The sequence below is a fragment of the Vipera berus genome (genome assembly GCF_964194415.1).
Source record: "Vipera berus genome assembly, chromosome: 2".
NCBI lineage: Eukaryota > Metazoa > Chordata > Lepidosauria > Squamata > Viperidae > Vipera > Vipera berus.
The window spans coordinates 16413843-16434278 of record NC_138203.1 but is presented as its reverse complement, the minus strand read 5'-3'; the positions used below and the strand labels follow the sequence as shown (position 1 = coordinate 16434278).

At 41.3% G+C, this 20436-nt stretch overlaps 1 protein-coding gene across 11 annotated transcripts in view; it reads right to left on the bottom strand.

The window, feature by feature from the left end:
* Nucleotides 1-2970: 2970 nt before the first annotated feature.
* Nucleotides 2971-20436, bottom strand: part of NEDD4L (NEDD4 like E3 ubiquitin protein ligase) — a gene marked incomplete at its 5' end in the record, with an annotated part of 305674 nt that continues 288208 nt past the window's right edge. For all 11 annotated transcript variants that reach the window (XM_081320525.1, XM_081320526.1, XM_081320527.1 and 8 more), the window contains 7 exons: nt 2971-4383; nt 6633-6705; nt 8248-8344; nt 8535-8642; nt 12487-12546; nt 14136-14196; nt 17244-17317. In XM_081320525.1, the coding sequence (XP_081176651.1) occupies nt 4281-4383; nt 6633-6705; nt 8248-8344; nt 8535-8642; nt 12487-12546; nt 14136-14196; nt 17244-17317 (576 nt within the window). In that variant the 3' untranslated portion in view covers nt 2971-4280. The remainder of the gene's footprint in view (nt 4384-6632; nt 6706-8247; nt 8345-8534; nt 8643-12486; nt 12547-14135; nt 14197-17243; nt 17318-20436) is intronic.

Genomic DNA, 20436 nt, shown 5'->3' with positions numbered 1-20436 from the left:
ATTTGTTTCATTGACATTTATATTTGAAGTAGTTAATACCTTTACAGGTATTCCTTGATTTATGACCACATTTGGGACCAGAATTTCCATTGCTAAGCAAGGCAGTTGTTAAGTGAATCATGCCCAATTTTACAATGTTTGCCATGTTGTTAAGTGAATCAGGCAATTGGTAAGTAAATCTGGCTTCCATTATTGACTTTGCTGAGAAGGCCGTAAATGGTGATCCAAGGACCCTTTAATCATCATAAAATACATGCTGCTTGCTAAGTGCCTGAATATTGATCATGTGACTGTGGAGATGCTGCGATGGTCATAAGTGTGAGGACCAGTCATTTTGTGTGTGCGCCATAACTCTGAACCATCACTAAATTAATGGTTGAAAGTCAAAGACTACTTGTATGTGAATAGGGAGTAATTGCATTTATTCAATTTATTTATTTATTTATCTATCCAATTTCTGCAGTGACTTATCACAATCCAATTTTATATTTTCCTCTTTTGCACCATTAAGTTACAATTGTTATAGGGTTCCTGGACTTCTTATCAGGTTATGCAACTCCTTATTAGTTTTATCTCATAATAAATGACCAGAGTAGTTTTCTGCTGGCCCTTCTTTCCATTCCCTTTGGCCTCCATTTTGTCTTTGGAGCTGCCAATAAATGCAAGAGATTTAGATTTTATTCAGCATGATTCTTTGATCCAATATGCTGCCTTTGACACAACATATAAGGAACAGGGCTGTTAAAACTGTAGTAGATGGGTGTGGGGTGTGGGTAGAGGGAAGAAGTACTTAAACAAGATTTGACCCACCTGGTAATGTGACTGTTTAAATTTTTTCCCCTGTAATTTGCGTAGGTTATTTTTCCCCCCAAAGAACATACCCATGTGAGCTTTGCATTATCTTGCTAAATATTTACTGACCTTTTCTTTCTGTGTTATAAAATTGGTCCTTTAAGTCTAGGCATAGTATCATTAGCCATTTTTACACTACTTATTTTTAATTATTGCTTTTTTAAAATGTTTGATCGTATCCTTAAAACAATATTCAAACTAGTGTTTTGATCCTCACAAACTATTGCGACATCAAGGCATTCCTTTTTTCTCATCTCCCTTTTCCACAAGGGTGTTTTTTTAAAAAATTAATTGATCCTATATTTCAGCCTTTCTGATCTGGCTGACAATGCCGCATCAAAAGTTCTGGAGTTGTAATCCCACACATCTGAAATGCACCTTCTTGGAAGCCGAGTTACATGGGATCAAGCCTGACTGAACTCAGTGGCTCTTACTTCTGAATGTGCCAGAATATATTGTCAGCCCAGGTGGGAGAACCATAAGTTGAGAAATGAAAGAGGACTGAATGATTGTATCTGTTGTTTCAACTTACTGTACCTGTGCACTTTGAAATGATTTGATGATAGTTTACTCTTGTAAACTGTCCCCAAATCATTTCAAAATGCACAGGTAAGTTGAAACAACAGAAAAGAAAAAGATGCTGTATTCTACCATGGATATATCTAGTAAATTCGATTAGTCTTGCTTCTATGGTATGGCAATGTCTGAAAGGTATACAAAGATTAGAAGAAATCCAGTAAATATACTTGTGTTGACTTTGAGCCAGAAGGTCTTTCTGATCTAAACTGGGTTGTACCAACATTTTGGAAACAGTCTAGTGCAGGGGTTTTCAAACTTGGCCCTTTTATGACTTGTGGACTTCAACTCCCAGAATTCCTCGCTTGGCCCTTTTATGACTTGTGGACTTCAACTCCGAGAATTTCTCAGCCAGCATGCCTGGCTGAAGAATTCTGGGAATTGAAGTCCACAAGTCATAAAAGGGCCAAGTTTCAAGACCTCTGGTCTAGTGAAAAGAAAGACTAGGAGGGGTGACATGTGACAGTGTTTCATTATTTGACGGACTGACACAAGGAAGAGGAAGTCAATCTATTCTCCAAAGCTCCTGAAGGCACAAGAAGACGCAATGGATGGAAACTGATCAAAGAGAGGTGCAACCTTGAACTAAGGAGAAATTTCCCAATAGTGAGAACAATTAACCAGTGGAACGAGTTGCCTCCAGAAGTTTTGGGTGCTCCAACACTGGAGATTTTTAAGAAGAAACTGGACAGCCATTTGTCTAAAATGGTATAAGGTCTCCTGCTTGAGCAGGGACTGAAGACTTCCAAGATCCCTTCCAACTCTGTTATTCTGTTAAATCAAGGAAGAGGGAAAGAAAAAGGAAAACATCATTAAGAATCTTGTTTGTGGAAATACCTACAAGTAGTTACTCAATAACGGGCATTACCGCCACCAATGTATTTTGGGTGAGGACATTTCTAATTTTCAGATAGCGTTGAAGGCAAGTACTCACATCGTTGTTTCTGCTGGACTGGGCATTTACAAAATGGCAGCTACGAGAATATAATTTTCCTCCAACTTGTTTTGCCTCTGAAGAAGCTGTCTAATACCCCTTGCTTTTTAAAAATGTACCCTCTCTCCCAATTCCATGGACAAGCCACCATATATCTACCCAGCAGTTTCTAAGAATGACTGTGAAGCCTATGTGATGACCCGTTGTATCACTGGGGGCAAAGTCAAAGCTGGTCCTTTGCTTAGCATGTCCATTAATCTATTTTTCCCTAAAAGCCATATTTAGAAAAACTAAAACTTGTATGCCATAAAGATATTTACAAACTATCTAGTATTCATCCTAGTAGCCTATTTAAGTCTGCAGCCTTGTTGGATTGTTACCCATGGGTTGAGTTTAGATTTGAGGACAAAATCAGGCAAAGAATTGCATCTGTCGGAACCATGACAGCCACACTGATCAGCTCTGTGATTCATCAAATGTGTTTTGCTCCAAGTCATCTTCCCATAGAGTAGAGAAAATGTCTTTGTTCTTTTCCTCTTAAACTACTACATAACATTTACAAGACAAGCATTATCATTTATTCATGCAACATGTCATACGTTATAAAAGTGGCTAGATAACTGCATTTATTAAATAAATTTTGGTGGGGGTGGAGCCCAACACCACAAAATGCAACTAGTATCTCTAAGTTCAGCTCTCTCTAGCTTTTTTCTATACTTCATCAGCCATTGCCAGATTTCACAAATGAAAGATATTGCACCAAAAAGACATGGGCAAGGAGAAGGCATACTATCACATTAATATTTATGATTTTTTAAAAAAAGATCTCCATGTGGTACATAAAGTGCTTCTAGAATTGGTGCAATCAAAAATAAAGGGGACAATCCTTCTCATTTAGATCCTAACAAATGCATACAAACAGAAAAGTACTTTTTACAGCCTTGAGATCAAGCAAGATCAGGATTCATTCAGAATGCCTCCATAGCGAGAGAATTGTTAAAACAGTCACTATACAACAAACAAACATTTCCCCCCCCCCAATAACAATAGTGCCCAAACCCATCGCCAAAAATGCTATAATACATATAAATACTATTAAGAAATAGGGAGGCAATTTCATTATTGAAGGAGAGATTTGGCATGCTGGAATATGTCATGGTTTTCCTGTAAATATCCAGACGATTTGTAGAAATATTGTCTCCACCCCATCACAAATTTGTTGCAGTTTGCGTAACCGCAATTCACACATTTAAAAAGGCATTTGGTACTTTAGGATATTTCCAACTGCAGAAAATATCTTACAAAAAAAATATTACTTATTCCGAAAGACCAGAAGAGCATGATGCTAAAAACAATAAAAAGCAGATTTTTTTTGGAGAACAGAATGCTTATGGCATACATACAGTCTAGACAAATTAAGAGGAAACAAAATGAGTTCGTTCTTCCAGTACATTATTGGTTTTTTTTAATTGCAAGGAAATAAAACTTGAAAATCATTGTTCCAAAGTAAACGTCAACTGTAATACTATACCTGTAAAATGATTAATTCCATTCATTGCCATTAAAAAGTATGTAAAACATTTATTAAGGGCTTTTGCCTACAGAGGCATGACATAAATAGACAAGTCCTGCTGAAATGTCATTAGAGTATACATCAACCAGTGGGTAATTTGTTGTGGAAATTTCTGAAATACTATCCACAAGTGAAAGAAAGTTATTTCCCATTGCTGGATTCAGACATCGGCACTGGGCAGAAGCTTCTTGCTCCACTGTGCAATCGTTCTGCTCCATCTCCTGAAAACGTCTGCCTGGCAAATCAAAAAGTGCTTGCAGAACTTGCTCCGAGAACAGAATCTTTGTTTTACTAATAAGATAACAATAATAATAACAAGAAGAAGAAGCAGGAGCAGGCGCCCATTTAATCCACTCCTTCAAATCCTTGAGCATTTTCAACAGCCATAAGAAGCTTCTCTCGCAATTCTTCAAAAGATTCATACGGAGGTAAGTCAAGGCGATTAAAGCTGCAACGGAAGAGGGTTGGGGAATGGAGTAAAGGCAGGACTGTGTTTGTTTCAAATTAAGTATCTGTTTTTTTTAGAATGTGAAAGAAAGAAAAAAGGTTTGAAAGGAATCTCTTTTGAGGGATGGCCAATGAGCAAAATTCCTAGCTGGACGTTCAGGTAGAACCTAGCCAGTTCTAATTCTGCAGAGAAGCTGTGTATAAATGTAATCACAAGGCCTGAAAATCATGAAAAACTAAAATTTGCGGTATTATGTTTAGCCAATTGACAGACTAAACCTGAGTTCCCATGTGGGCTTGTAGAGAACAGAAATGGAAGAAAGAGGGTTAGGTTGTCATAGCTTGATAAACCTCTTGGGTGGAATTCTGTGGATGACATACCACAGCCATAACCAAGGTGACTTTAGCTTTTTCTCCATCAAATCCTCCATTTCTTTCCACCAGCCCTCTCCCTCTGCGCCATTTCTATCTCCCAACACTGAGATGTGACTTTTCAACAGAAAAATACTTTCTGCTCCTATAAAGCTTTAAAACTGGCACGATGGTACAGCAGTTAAGACGCTGGCTTGTCAGCTGGAACCCGGGTTCTAGACCTGAGCATCCTGCGATGAAGCGAGCTCCCATCTTCAGCTAGTTCCTGCTCATGTAGCAATTTGAAAGCATGCAAATGCCAGTAAATAAATAGGTACCCCTTTGGTGGGGAAGGAACTCTGCAATGTCCTGACCACAAAATGTCTTCGGACAGCGCTGGCTCAATGACCTTGAAACGGAGTTGAGCAACACCCCTTATAGTCAACAATGACTAATTAAATAAAATCCACATAGACTCCTTCCCCTTTCCTTTCCCAACTAGATATAAGAAGTGCATTTCCTGCGTTAGTGGTATGCTAGATAAACCTAGGAAACATTGTTAAAGGCAAAATATTCAAAATTTTCATTTCATTTAAGTATAGCCTAAATATAATTAGTATTAGTCCTCATTTATTTAATAATACTAACATGATACAGGTATCTAAAAATTACACTTTGGGACCTATACACAAGGCCCCTGGAAATTCTCCTCCTCACTAGATTTTTGGAAAAATGAAAAGTAACCATCTTTCTAATTCAAGTTTAATAAAAACTGCTTTCCTATCAAATCATTCCGCCTTGGGTAGGCAATGAGTTCCTTTTTGGATCTTTTGAACTTCAAATATCCTTTATCCCTAACAGCAAATTTTATGGAGGAACCATGCCTTTTATCCTTTGCAGAATGTCCTTTCAGGTGCAAATTAGGTATGCTTGAGCAGATGGTTGCCATGCTTAGCCTTTTGTTTATTAAGTTCTTTCAAAGAGTAGGACAGTGTGCCTAAGAACTGCTTCTGAAACATCCTTTGTTGCCTTGAAGGGAACATACTTTGGGGAAAAGTGACAGGTTTCTTGTCTTGTATGAGACTGGAGACCCCTTCCAGATAATTTCATCTAAGCATAAAAGTATCTTGGTGGATCTGTTGAAGAATACAATTTCTTCAACATGAATTTGAACAAGTTCTTGGCATATGCAGTTAGTGACAATGAGAAACCTCAGTCAATGCCTTTTTCATTCACATGTTTTCTCCTCCCCCCCTTTCTCCCCACACCTTTATTTTCCCCCAATTATTCCCTTTTTTATACTGAAGGGGAAAAAAAGGGTTTACCTGTTTGAGCCTACATTGAAAGAAGTGCATCAGGAAATTTTTAAAGCTCTTATCAAATTTGACTTTTTTCTCTACACATTTTTATTCTTAAAGAGTTTTGGTAGACTGTCTTAGAATTAACATTAGCAAATATTTCTCCTTTTCTGAACTACTGACATATTAAAAATGGTGATTACCCAGATTATATTAACCAACATATGTTTGTAAGGAGGGAGTATTCTTTAACAATTGACCATTTGGTGCTCAGAACATGGTACTGTTATCTCCCCTAAATTTTTACTGTTGTCCATAAATTTTATGGAGTGAATTTTATGAGGATTTTATGGAATGAAAAACAGTAAAGTTTTATTGCTGTCTCTTCTAAAATGTCTCCCTTTACAAGATTTTACAACAGTCTTAACAGCAAGAACATTTTAATTACTGCTTTTTGCATCCATAAACACACACATCTAATATATAATACATATTATATATATATATAATATATTCAACGGAAAGTGCATTCCTTGGAGATGTCTAGAAAAATGTCAAATTTAATTACTATAAATGTAATGCTTGATGTTTTATTACTCACCAGGTGTGAGCTCTGGGTAACTTATCAGGGCTTCCCCATAGCTCTATTGTAAACAGCTGAGGACCATTTGAACCTGGTTCAAGAGAAGGACATAAATGGGTCAGATGGTCATCAGACTTGCAAAATTGCAGCTTGTAACACTGTCTACCTCTTTGACTTCAACTCTGCTTTTCAACCAGTTAGGAGTTTCAGCAATTCCAGTCGGCCTAGACAAGAGAGGTTGGGGAAGACTGTTCTAATTCAGCTGAGATCTCTAAAGAAGAGTGGCTTCGGTCGGAAATATGTGTTACATTCAAATGTGTCTGCTAGAAGTGAATAAAATACTTTTCCTAATAATGAAGTGAACTATAAAGAGGAAACCAAGAATTAACTAGATCAAAAGGATCAGGGTGCTGGGAACAAGATCACATACAGGCTCAAGAGTGAATTAAACCCCAAACCAGTCAGTCAGTAGGATTTAAAGTAGAAGAAAACATCACATGACCCAATACTTCTGAAAGTCTCCCCTCCTTTATACCATGATCAAGACATGCTTAGTGTTATGAGTTAAGAACCAATGAATGAATGAATGAGCATCCATGTGTCTGTCCACCCACCCACCCACATACCCATCACTCCCTCCCTTCAGACATTCAGTGCATTTAAATCAAGATTATTTGTATGCCGAATGCCTACATTCCAATCTTCCATTGAAAATTTCCATTGAAAAAAATACTTGATTTAGGTAGAAAAGCTGAAAAGTTCACTACCTTGCATCTTGGCAAATCCTTCATTGGAGAAACTAGTTTTACTAGAAATAATAATCACCTGATAGTGTAATGTTGCTTTATATCTTTCACAGAGTTCTAGTCCTTATTTCTGCAATTAAGGTTGTTCCAATCTTAGCAGCAAGGCAAATATATTACCCTAATGCAAACATATTACCAAACACCTATGAAGCCCTTCATGGCATAGATCTTGGTTATCTGAGGGACCACTTATCTCCAGTGACTTCTACCAGCCCAGTAGAAGTGGGTCTGCTCCAGGTCCCTTCAATCAAATACTGTCATAAGGGATCAAGAAAATGTTCCTTCTGTCATTGCCCTCGTCTTCTGGAAGTGTATCCTCCATCCCAAGATAATAACAGTGTCCATTTCTTGGAGCTCCAGAAAGTCCTTAAGGTTCCTAGGCTTGGGGGTTTGCTCCTAGGCTTGGGGGTTTGTAAGCTGCCCAGAGTTTGGTTGTGCCCAGAGTTTGGTTGTAGGCCTGGTTCTTTGGAATGCCCTCTCCCATGGACATCTGATTTCCATGTTGATAGCTTTCCAAAGCAGTTCAAAACAGAACTTCTTCTGGAAGAGTTTGGGTTGTGCTACCATCTTAGTTGAGTTATAGACTGGCTTTGTAATTCAATGTATATTTTTATTCATTGGTTTGTGAATGTTTTAATTGTGTAGTTTTATTGTGTACTTTTTCCTATTAACCACTGAGAGACTTTAAGGATTATGGAGGTCTATAAAGAAATATTTTCATATTTAGGATGGAAAGAATATGCCAGCATTGTTTACAAGAGGGCAATTTTCAAGACATCCCATGCAAATAATTAGAGATAATCAAAATCACTTTCACAATAACTCACCATAAAGTTCAGCAAATCCATTCATAGGCACTCGTGACGTCCCAGTTACAAATTGCAAAAGCCGGATACGTTTTTCAGCATCCATCAATAAAACAGCCTATAAAACATATCATTATGGAAGTTGATGAATGAATTATCAATGAATCTCACACCCATGGGCTTCCTGATTTTAATAAGGACTTTGCAAGTGGTAAGGCAATTTGAGAACAGGCTGAGATCTTTTCACAAAAAAAGAAAGCGATCAAATGTTGGAATTAAAGCACAGCATCAGAATGAATCATTGTTACCTTCCAAAACCACTGAATGACAGGATGATTTGGACAATATCCGTTCTTGTAGATTGCATGTTGTCTCCAGTCATTCACATCAACATCGCCAAGACCACACATTAGCAACTGTGAAGGAAGGACATTGTTGAGAAAGGAAACCGGGACATGCACTATGAGCATTTTTCCCGCCTATCACAGAGTTGTGATCAGGAAAGTATATACATAGGTATATATGTATGTATGCATATGTGTATATTAGGTTTACAATCTTTGTAGATTTTGCACCAATCAATATTTTAAACCTTTCTCTTTCAGTATAATAACATGCATAACCGAACTGCTTTACCTCTATGAAACAAGAATAATCTTAATGGGGGAAAAATCATTTCAGAGTAAACATTGCAACATATTCAACTCAGTTACAATACAAGCTCACATATAGTAACAACAATCTTTTTCATGTTTATTAAGTACTAAGGATGATTATATTATTGTATGCAGGACTAGTATGTTAATTTTTAATTGTTTATCAAATCTGCATAACCACCCATCTCACAAAAAGCAACTCTGCGATGGCACTTAGTATTACAGACTGAGGCAGACTGCATGAATTCTATTAACTTTTTTTCTATGGAAAAAGAGCAAAACTTCTTTGTTAATTATAGTATTCATACCTTCTCTTTTTTTAACATTGCTTCGAGAAACACAACGTTTGAAAACCACATTCTAAATTTGCTTCCTTAATTCCTGTTTGAATTGAAAACACTAGTTGCTATTGTTAAGCCCAGCTTTTACCTTCACCTACTTCGCTAGGAGTAAGTAGTACTGAACTTGGTGAGACCATTTTGCGAGTAACACTTACACGTGTCTGAACTTGGTGAGACCATTTTGCGAGTAACACTTACACGTGTCTGTACAGATCAATTCGGTGGCAAGCACAACTCTAGCTAAGAAGGCTCAAGGTGATCACCATTAGAATCTTCTCTGCTGACTTCCCTGGAAAGTCAATGGGGAAGCCGGCAGGGAAGATTGTGAGGCTTTGCCAGCTTCCAAGAAAACTCCCTCTCATCTCTGGGGTCTGGCTGGAAATGCTGTTTCAAAATCCAAGCAGGATTTTCACTTACAGAGAGGAAAGTCTTCAGATGCCAAGCAGTTCTAAAAAGCCTTCAGGCCTCTTCCCGGAGCCTCCCCCACACCCTTGTTCTTTTGCTCCCTCTCCAACCAGCAGCACCTGGGGCTTGCAACTTCTTGCCCGCTTTCTCACTGACTTGATTGTGGGAAGCTGCAGGAAGCTGTCCCACCTAATGACTGGAACATTCATTTCATAATGGCAATGGAGACCGCCTGGATTGCCATCGCTAAGTGAAGCAGTTGCACTTTATGACCACATCACTTAGCAACTGCAATCCTGGTTCCAACGGCTGTCATAGGTCAAGGACTACCTATACAAGATTGGGCTTGTTGTGTAGCTGGTTCTTTGCAGGCATTGAGCGAGACGGAAGGTTCAAAGCAGCAACAGGCTTTATTGAAGGTCAAATATAACTGAAGCTACAAGGGAGCTGCTGAGCAGCTATTTATATGGTTGGCCGATAGGCGGCGACCAATAGGTCTGAAGCATAGGTTTCCCACCCAAAGACCTACTTAGCCGGCCGGAGACAACCAGTCTGGGCCGGCTAACAACTGTTACAACATACATGTGAACTAGCACTTAGCAATTGAATGCAAGCAATTAGCAAGCAGCGCAACATGAGCAAACACTTACAACATATACAAACGGCCAGTACATTACACCCCTTCCCCCTGGATGGAACACACAAACATTTGGTTACAAAATCTTGAAGATATTTTGGGGGTCTTCGGGCTCATTCAGAGCGTCGAGGGATTGCCGGAATCTCCCGGTCTACAGGTTCGTCTGCCGTGCTTGGTAGACCCGGGGTCTGTAGTTTGGTGAAGTCAAAACAACTCGAGTCCCTTTGGTTGGCCTGTCCCAGTCAGCCTAGCCCAAAGTCTAACGGTGCTGCTAAATCGGCATGGCTGCTGCTGGGTGTTGGGTGACTGCCCAGCCCCTGTGGCTCAGTCGGGGGAAGCGCTTTTACAGCCCCGTCCCCATTCTCTGTTGTGCAAAATGTCTCAGAGTGTCCAAACTGCTCTGCTGAAGTGTGAGGTTGTGGACTTCTGGTCTGCTCCCCTTGGGAGTACTGAGCTGACGACTGCTCTGTTAGTCGCCAGCGCAACTGATTGACATGTCAGCGAATGACTCAGCCATCTTCCAGGACCACCTCGTAGGACAGTGGTCCTGACACTTTTAACAATTTTCGCTGGCACCCACAACTGCCTTTGCCCATAGTTCTGAGTCCAAACCTGGTCCCTCACTTCTAAATGCCTAGGTGCCTTTGGACATGCTGTGTCGGAGGCTACTCTATTGGGGTGCAGTCTGTCCAATTTTGTTATTAGTCTCTTTCCCCAACACAGCTCTGCAGGGCTCTTGCCTGTAGCCGTACAAGGCGTTGTATGCTGGCATAACAAGAAGTCGGCCAGCCTGTGGTGCCAGTCCCTTGTAGTAATACGTTTAAGGGACTCTTTGGTTATGCGAACCATCCGTTCTGCTTGCCCATTTGACGACGGGTGAAAGGGAGTCGACGTGGCATGCCTAATGAGATTGGCCCCGAGAAAGGCCTGGAACTCGTGACATGGTAAACTGGGCTCCGTTGTCGGAGAATACGACGTCCAGAAGCCCATGCGTTGCAAACAGTGACCGCAACACCTGGATGGCCCTTGCAGTAGTCATATTGGGCATTGGAATCACCTCCAACCATTTAGAGTGGCTATTGACCACTATTAAAAACAACTGTCCCTGAAAAGGCCTGGCAAAATTGATGTGGATCCTTGACCACGGTGTGTGCGTTTCCTCCCATCAGTGGTCAGGGGCCTATGGCATCTCTGGTCTGGATTGTTGACATGTGTGACAACATGTGTCGGCCCCGGGGTGACCAAGTTCTCTGCGATATCGAAGGTGGCTGGGCTGCACATGCAGAGGAGGGTCGCGGCCTTCAGCCCATCTTCGCTGACTTGATTTGCACATAGGTAGTTCTCTACGCGAGAAATATAGGACAACTATCTCTCTGGGTGCATCACGTCGAATTCTTCGAGCTTTCTGACCTTCACCATGGTGAGATGTCTTCACAGTTCGTGTCTCGCATTGCCTCATGCTGCTGGCTTCTTCATAGGCCCTGGGAGTGATCCTCAGGGTGGGGTGGTCTCCAGTGTGGCATGCTAGGCAGAACGAGGGTGGGGGGAATGCTGTTCCCTACCAGGCTCTGTACTGGTCTCACCCCCTAGTGACTTCAGGCTCTTACGATGAAGCAGCACATCCCATCCTCATCACCAGTGTTGTGTAGCTGGTTCTTTGCAGGCATTGAGCAAGAAGAAGGTTCAAAACAGCAACAGGCTTTATTGAAGGTCAAACATAACTGAAGTTACAAGGGAGCTGCAGCGCAGCTATTTATATGGTTGGCTGATAGGCGGCAAGCAATAGGTTTGAAGCATAGGTTTCCCACCCAAAGACCTACTTAGCCGGCTGGAGACAACCAGTCTGGGCCGGCTAGCAACTGTTACAACATACACATGAACTAGCACTTAGCAATTGAATGCAAGCAATTAGCAAGCAGTGCAACATGAGCAAATACTTACAACATATACAAAAGGCCAATACATTACAGGGCTACAGCTTGTTTTATTTTCTGGAGTTTGCTTAAATATTTAGCAGGCAATAGGAAATCTCAGAAGATGCTTGTGTGCTATTAAGAAGCCCCAGCTAAAGCAAGAGAATTGTAGGGATTGCAGATTTTTGGTTTTGCAGAATTTAGGCCAATAAGACTTTTTTTCCCTCTACTTGAGATAAGCAAGGATCTCTCCAGTTGCTTCCACCAAAGAAACCCCTGATTAAAGACAACATCAAAAGGGAACTAACCTCCAGTTCGTTTTCATCAAAAATTTTAATTAAGTCAGTGGGCAGGAGTTCTGTAAATCCCTGAATGGGAAAAAAAGAAGAAAAATAAATGGACTTCAATACATTTTCAATATATAAGTCTCATAGTTTAAACACTGCTGACACATTTTAACATTTCAAAGTAAAAGCTCAGTGGAGAGCTACAATGACCAGCTTTTAATTCAGACAACTTGGGACAGGGCTTTTCAACTAGTGGTACGGGTACCACCTGTGGTACATTGGTACCTGGCAGGTGGTACACGGCCATCCTAGAAAAGTGGTAGTGGGGGAGGGGAATGAACTGAACTGGTGGCAGCACCGCACAAGCCTGAGCGAGAGATGGCTGGAACTGCAGGGCTGTCAGGGCTCAGCGGAAGTGCCAGGATCAGCACTTCTTTGGGGCTGTCAGGGCTCAGCAGAAACTCCAAGATCAGTGCCAGGCTCCAGCTGGAGCTTGGCACTGATCCTCGCGCTTCTGAGCCCAGAAGAAGTGCTGACCAGTTGGAATGTTGAAGCATCTCCAGGGTATTGTGATTTACATTCAGATGCTTGGCAACTGATTCATATTTATAACGGTCACAGTCACCCAGGGTCATGTGAAATGACCAAAACCTGCTTCAACCACCCAGCAGACGGGGGGAATAAAAACCAACCCCCACCTCACCCCACCCTCGCTGCCAATCCTCAATAGAAATGCTCACAACAATGAAAACCTCGGAGAGGAGGAAGAGCACCGCCGGGCGGGCGGGCAGGTGTCTTGCTCGGCTGTGGCTTGTGGGACACTTTTTTCAGTGCCATTGTAACTTTGAACAGTCACTAAGCAAACTGTTGTAAGTTAAAGACTACCTGTACTTCATCACTTTTTTTCTTTTTTTTTTTGGTCATCAAGTTTTTGACACCTTGCTAGGCGACTGGTGGTACTCGGATATTGTCATATCCTAAAAGTGGTACAATGGGTGAAAACGTTGAAAAGCCCTGACGTGGGAGATGTGGGGAGAAAAGTGAAATACTGGAGGTCTGGGGAAAAAAAAGGTGGTCTGTAATCTCAGACATTTAGGCAGCTTCCACGGAGAGTTGCTCATTCTTGCCAACAATAATTCCATGCGACAGATTGTGTGCATTCAGCTCTGCCAGGGCCTCGGAGGTCTGTTTCAAGTGGAGCTAAAACCATTTCTTTTGTTTCTCAAATCGGAACATAAAAGAATTGTCATGTAGAAAGCAGAAGAATTTGGTGGTGAAGGAATAACTGTGATTTTTAAAATGAAGTTCAATGTTCTGAGTACTCAGCATGGCTAGGTCATACTGCAATGGACAATTTATTCTCTGTGCCACAATTTTATTTTTGAATAGGTCATTTCCTATTCCTCCCTCCTCCCTAGTTTTCCACACAGAATTCACTGTCTTCCTTTGATTTGCAACGATGTAGAAAGAAAAAATGGAAGATGGCTCTAGTGAGCTGAGGGAGGATCCTGTACTGGTTTTTCATATGTGTTCATATAAATCCCTAGATGAATATTTTGAATCCCTCCCTTCTTTTCCTTCCTTCCTTCTCTCCCTCCCTTTTTCCCTCTCTCCCCAGAATGGAGCAGGTGGCAAAGACAAAATAATGAATTGTTAGTGAAATGTCTCACCTCAAGAAATGCATTCATCTGCTTTTGAACCCTGTTGACAAATCTCCACTGGATGACTAAGCTACAGGACACAAAGAAAAATGCAATGTTTCATTAGGAGAAAAGACAATTATTTGAATAGCTTAAACCCTTTCCCTAACTTTTTCTGGGTTTCCATTTTGACCTTCAGTGATCCTCCTTTTACTGAAGTAAGAAAGTAAATAAAATAGATGAGGCAAATACAACCGTCACATTTCAAGATCCAATTTTAGTATCTGCAAAGCACATGAATACATAGAACTTTTAGGTAATTCCTAAGATAGTCTTTCAGAGTCCAATGAGATGGTTGAAGAATATTACTGATGAACATAAAGGAGTAATTCAAAGAGAACTCTGTCCCATTTTTACACCCCGCTATATGAATAGAAAGGGACGAGGTGGCTCAGTGGGTTAGGACGCTGAGCTTGTCGATCAGAAGGTTGGCAGTTTGGCAGGTCGAATCCCGAGTGCCGCGTAACAGAGTGAGCGCCTGTTACTCGTCCCAGCTTCTGCCAACCTAGCAGTTTGAAAGCACGTAAAAATGCAAGTAGAAAAATAGGGACCACTACGGTGGGAAGGTAACAGCGTTCCGTGTGCCTTTGGCATCTAGTCATGCCGGCCACATGACCACGGAGACGTCCTCAGACAAATGCTGGCTCTTCGGCTTTGAAACGGAGATGAGCACTGGCCCCTAGAGTCAGAAACGACTAGCATGCATGTGCGGGAGAACCTTTACCTTTTATATGAATAGAATAGAATAGAATAGAATAGAATAGAATAGAATAGAATAGAATAGAATAGAATAGAATAGAATAGAATAGAATAGAATAGAATAGAATAGAATAGAATAGAATAGAATAGAATAGAATAGAATAGGAGCTGGAAGGGATCTTGGAGATCTTCTAGTCCAGCCGCCTGCTTAAGCAGGAGAACATATACTGTCTCAGACAAGTGACTGTCTAGCCCACAGGTCGGCAACCCGCGGCTCTGGAGCCGCATGCAGCTCTTTCATTTGCAGAGACAGAGACAGGCACTTGCACTTCCATTCTCTCTCTCTCTCTCTCTCTCTCTCTCTCTCTCTCTCTCTCTCTCTCTCTCTCTCTGTGTGTGTGTGTGTGTGTGTGTGTGTGTAAAAAAGAGAGTGGCCTCACGCTGTTCTCCGAGCAGCTGACAAGCTTATTGGGCTTGGCTCCTGCCTTTGCTGGAGAAGCAGCAGAAAGCAGGGCAGGAGAGCCAGCCCAATAAGAATGTATGTCAGCTTGTCTGAGAACAGCGTGAAGCCAGCTTGCCAGGTGAGCAGAAGATCGGAGAGAGGGGGGTGGGAGAGAGAGAGAGGGAGGGAGGGAGGGAGAGAGAGAGAGAGAGAGAGAGAGAGAGAGAACTCATGCACAGCAGCCTCTATTTCTTTTTAATTAAACTCTTCAATCAAGCTCCCCCCTTTGCGTGTGCGTGTGCAAGCGCGAGTTTTGTGGCTCCCAGTGTTTTTCCCCCCCCTCTGGGAAACGGGTCCAAGTGGTTCTTTGACTGTTTAAGGTTGCCGACCCCTGGTCTAGCCTCTTCTTAAAAATCTCCAGTGATGGAGCACCCACGATTTCTGGAGGCAAGCTGTTCCACTGGTTAATTATCCTCACTGTCAGGAAGTTTCTTCTTAATTCTAGGTTTGCACATGTGCCTTAAAGAGATCTGCTCTGTAGAGATGGCCTGAAATTGGCTTTGTGTTTTCTATGGATATTGAGCTCAATGCATTGTATTCATTTAATAAGAATTAAAAGCTATATTTAAAACTGCTCATAATGGGTACTTTGAGGTGACAAGCCTACATTTCATAATTAGGCCACTAAACCAAACTGGCTCTCTTTCCACCTTCTGTTGAATGACCAGAAATGAAGGAAGGAGATCTATCAGCGGGACAGGGTTCCTGCAACTCTAGACTCTCTTATTAAAACGTCTGGTTTATTTGCTTAAAACATTGGACAAGCTGTTTCTATTTTATTTTACAGAGAGTTCTCACTTAACAATGATAATGGGGACTGGAATTTTCATCGCTAAGCAACAAGTGCTGCTGGGCAGGGTTGGGTGCTGTGGCAAGGCAAGACCGCAAGAAGGGGGTTCCTCGAGAAAAGAGGTGGAGGGAGCAGGAGCAACTTATAGGAATAACTTGCAACCTCCTGCTGGCTTCCCAATGAATTTGTCTTATTGGAAACTGACAAGGAAGGTTACAAATGGCGACTGTATGATTGTAGGACTCTGCAGATGTCATAGTTGTGAGCTGATTGCCAAGCATCCAAAATAATCACATGACTGTGGGGATGCTACAATGGGTGGAACTTCAAGGACCAATTGTAAGTCCCTGTTTCAGTACTGATGTAAGTTTGAATGGCTGCTGAATGATTGGGCTCAAGGACTTCCCTGTACTTTTAAAACTCTTTCTACTGTAAACCCTATTCTCCAAACAGGCATCTACCTAAATATCAATCTTTGCTGAAGAGAGGAGTCTCATTCACTTTGTTATGTGGAAATGACATTTCACATGGAAGGACTGGGAGGAGAGATCATCCTGATGATGGAAAGGCTCTTTCCATAATTTCCCCTTTGAATGGGGCCAACAATTTCATTTCAACACAAGGTTATTTATCAAAGCATTTAAATCTTACTGAATGCAGCTTAGCATGTTATGCTCTATTTTAACAACCACAGGTTTTGCCTTCATCAATTGAACCTGCCCTGGCATCTATAATAGTGAGGAGGTATAAATTTATTTTAATAAATAAACAGAAACAAATGAACACGGAACTGGAGTGCCCAACTTTACGACTACTTCTAAAAGAGTTTAAATTTGTATGGTTTTTGTGGTAGTCTTCTTGAAATCCATTTTCACCATCTAAGCCAGGGATGTCAAATTGTCCGGCCCATGGGCCGGACGCGTCACATGGAAGCCACACCCACCCCATTGCAGGCAATGGCAAAACAGTCCCGATACGTCGCGCGATATCATGTGACATTGCGAGTTTGACATGTCTGATCTAAGGTATCCAACTGCTAAAATATTAAACTGAAGAGTAAAGTAAAATAGTTTTTTAAAAAACTTACTCAATATATTCCCTTTTATTTTCATTTGTGACCACGATATCTGACCCGTTTGGCTTCAAGTCAACTTGATATGTCTGCAAAGAGAGAAAGATAGATAAATAGACCTATTTTAGAATGATTAAATTGGTTAGTTACCAGACACCAACTAATTATATTTTGAAATGCACCATTTCTCTGCTCTTCAAATATGTTTTTACGTATAATGTGGATCAAGCTATTTATAGACAATTCCAATTTTAAATTTCCTTTTAGTTATTGAATTATTTTGGTTGTTATTGACAAAATGTTCTGGGCTTAGGTTCCAAGAAGGGTTGAACAGATGTGCTATAATTGATCAATCCGAATCAAGCACCGTGTTTCATTAACAAGCTAAAGGGAAGATAGACTGGCTTGTAATCTACTGTGTTATAAAAGGATTAACAGTGTTCTATAGCTACAGGCCCCTTCATGGATTACTGCCTTGTCGTGGCGAAGGGGCTTGCGTAATTCAATGAAGCTATGAGCTATGCCGTGCAGGGCCACCCAAGACGGACAGGTCATAGCTGAGAGTTCTGACAAAATGTGATCCACTGGAGAAGGAAATGGCAACCCACTCCAGTATCTTTGCCATGAAAACCCTATGGACAGTACCAAAAGGCAAAACGATATGACGCTGGAAGATGAGCCCCTCAGGTCGGAAGGCGTCCAATATGCTACTGGGGAAGAGCAGAGGGCTAGTACTAGTAGCGCCAGAAAGAATGAAGCGACTGGGCCAAAGCCGAAAGGACGCTCAGCTGTGGATATGTCTGGTGGTGAAAGGAAAGTCCGATGCTGTAAAGATTTTTTCTCCATAGGAACCTGGAATGTAAGATCCATGAATCAAGGAAAGCTGGACGTGGTCAAACAAGAGATGACAAGACTGAACATCGACATCTTAGGTATCAGCGAACTAAAATGGACAGGAATGGGTGAATTTAATTCAGATGACCATCAGGTATACTACTGCGGGCAAGAATCCCTCAGAAGAAATGGAGTAGCCTTCATAGTCAATAAAAGAGTAGGAAAATCAATACTGGGATACAATCCTCAAAATGACAGAATGATCTCAGTTCGAATCCAAGGCAAACCATTCAATATCACAGTAGTCCAAGTCTATGCCCCAACCACCAGTGCTGAAGAGGATGAAATTGACCGGTTCTATGAAGCCCTACAGCACGTTATAGAAGTAACACCAAAAAATGATGTCCTTATCATCATGGGGGATTGGAATGCTAAAGTAGGAAGCCAAAAGATAACTGGAATAACAGGCAAGTTTGGCCTTGGAGTACAAAATGAAGCAGGGCACAGGCTGATAGAATTTTGTCAAGAGAATACGATGGTCATAGCAAACACTCTTTTCCAACAACCCAAGAGACGGCTCTACACATGGACATCACCAGACGGTCAACACAGAAATCAGATTGACTATATGCTCTGCAGCCAAAGATGGAGAAGCTCTATACAGTCGGTAAAAACAAGACCAGGAGCTGACTGTGGCTCAGACCATGAGCTTCTCCTTGCAAAGTTTAGGCTTAAACTGAAGAAAGTAGGGAAAAGCACTAGGCCACTCAGGTATGAATTAAATCATATCCCTGTTGAATATACAGTAGAGGTGACAAATAGATTTAAGGAATTAGATCTGATAGACAGAGTGCCTGAAGAACTATGGACAGAGGTTCGCGACATTGTACAACAGGTAGCAACCAAAACCATCCCAAAGAAAAAGAAATGCAAGAAAGCAAAATGGCTGTCTGAGGAAGCTTTGCAAATAGCTGAGGAAAGGAGGGAAGCGAAAGGCAAGGGAGAAAAACATAGATATGCCCAATTGAATGCAGAATTCCAGAGAATAGCTAGAAGAGATAAGAATGCCTTCTTAAATGAACAGTGCAAAGAAATAGAAGAAAACAATAGAATAGGGAGGACCAGAGATCTTTTCAAGAAAATTGGAGAGATGAAGGGAACGTTTCATGCAAAAATGGGCATGATAAAGGACCAAAATGGCAGGGACCTAACAGAGGCAGAAGAGATTAAGAAGAGGTGGCAAAATTACACAGAAGAACTATACAAGAATGAGCTTAACGTCCCAGATAATCACAATGAGGTGGTCACTGACCTCGAGCCAGACATCCTAGAATGTGAGGTGAAGTGGGCCTTAGAAAAGCTGAGCAACAACAAAGCTAGTGGAGGTGACAGTATTCCAGCTGAGCTATTCAAAATCTTAAAAGACAGTGCAGTAAAAGTGCTACACTCAATTTGCCAGCAAATTTGGAAAACTCAACAGTGGCCACAGGATTGGAAAAGATCAGTTTACATTCCAATTCCAAAGAAAGGCAGTGCCAAAGAATGTTCAAACTATCGCACCATTGCACTCATTTCTCATGCTAGTAAAGTCATGCTTAAAATCCTACAAGCTAGACTTCAGCAGTATGTGGATCGAGAACTACCAGAAGTACAGGCAGGATTTCGAAGAGGCAGAGGAACTAGAGATCAAATTGCCAACATACGCTGGATCATGGAGAAAGCTAGGGAGTTCCAGAAAAACATCTACTTCTGCTTCATTGACTATGCTAAAGCCTTTGATTGTGTGGATCATAACAAACTGTGGCAAGTTCTTAAAGAGATGGGAGTACCAGACCATCTTATTTGTCTCTTGAGAAACCTATATGCGGGTCAAGAAGCAACAGTGAGAACTGGACACGGAACCACTGATTGGTTCAAAATTGGGAAAGGAGTCCGGCAAGGCTGTATACTGTCGCCCTGCCTATTTAACTTATATGCAGAGCACATCATGAGAAAGGCAGGGCTAGATGAATCAAAAGTTGGAATTAAGATTGCCGGAAGAAATATCAACAACCTAAGATACGCAGATGATACCACTCTAATGGCAGAAAGTGAAGAAGAACTAAAGAGCCTCTTGTTGCGGGTGAAGAAGGAGAGTGCAAAACTTGGGTTGAAACTTAACATTAAGAAAACCAAGATCATGGCATCTGGCCCTCTCAATTCCTGGCAAATAGATGGGGAAGAAATGGAGGTAGTGACAGATTTTGTTTTCCTGGGCTCCAAGATCACTGCAGATGGGGACTGTAGCCAAGAAATTAAAAGACGCTTGCTCCTGGGGAGGAAAGCCATGGCAAATCTAGACAGCACACTAAAAAGCAGAGACATCACCCTGTCA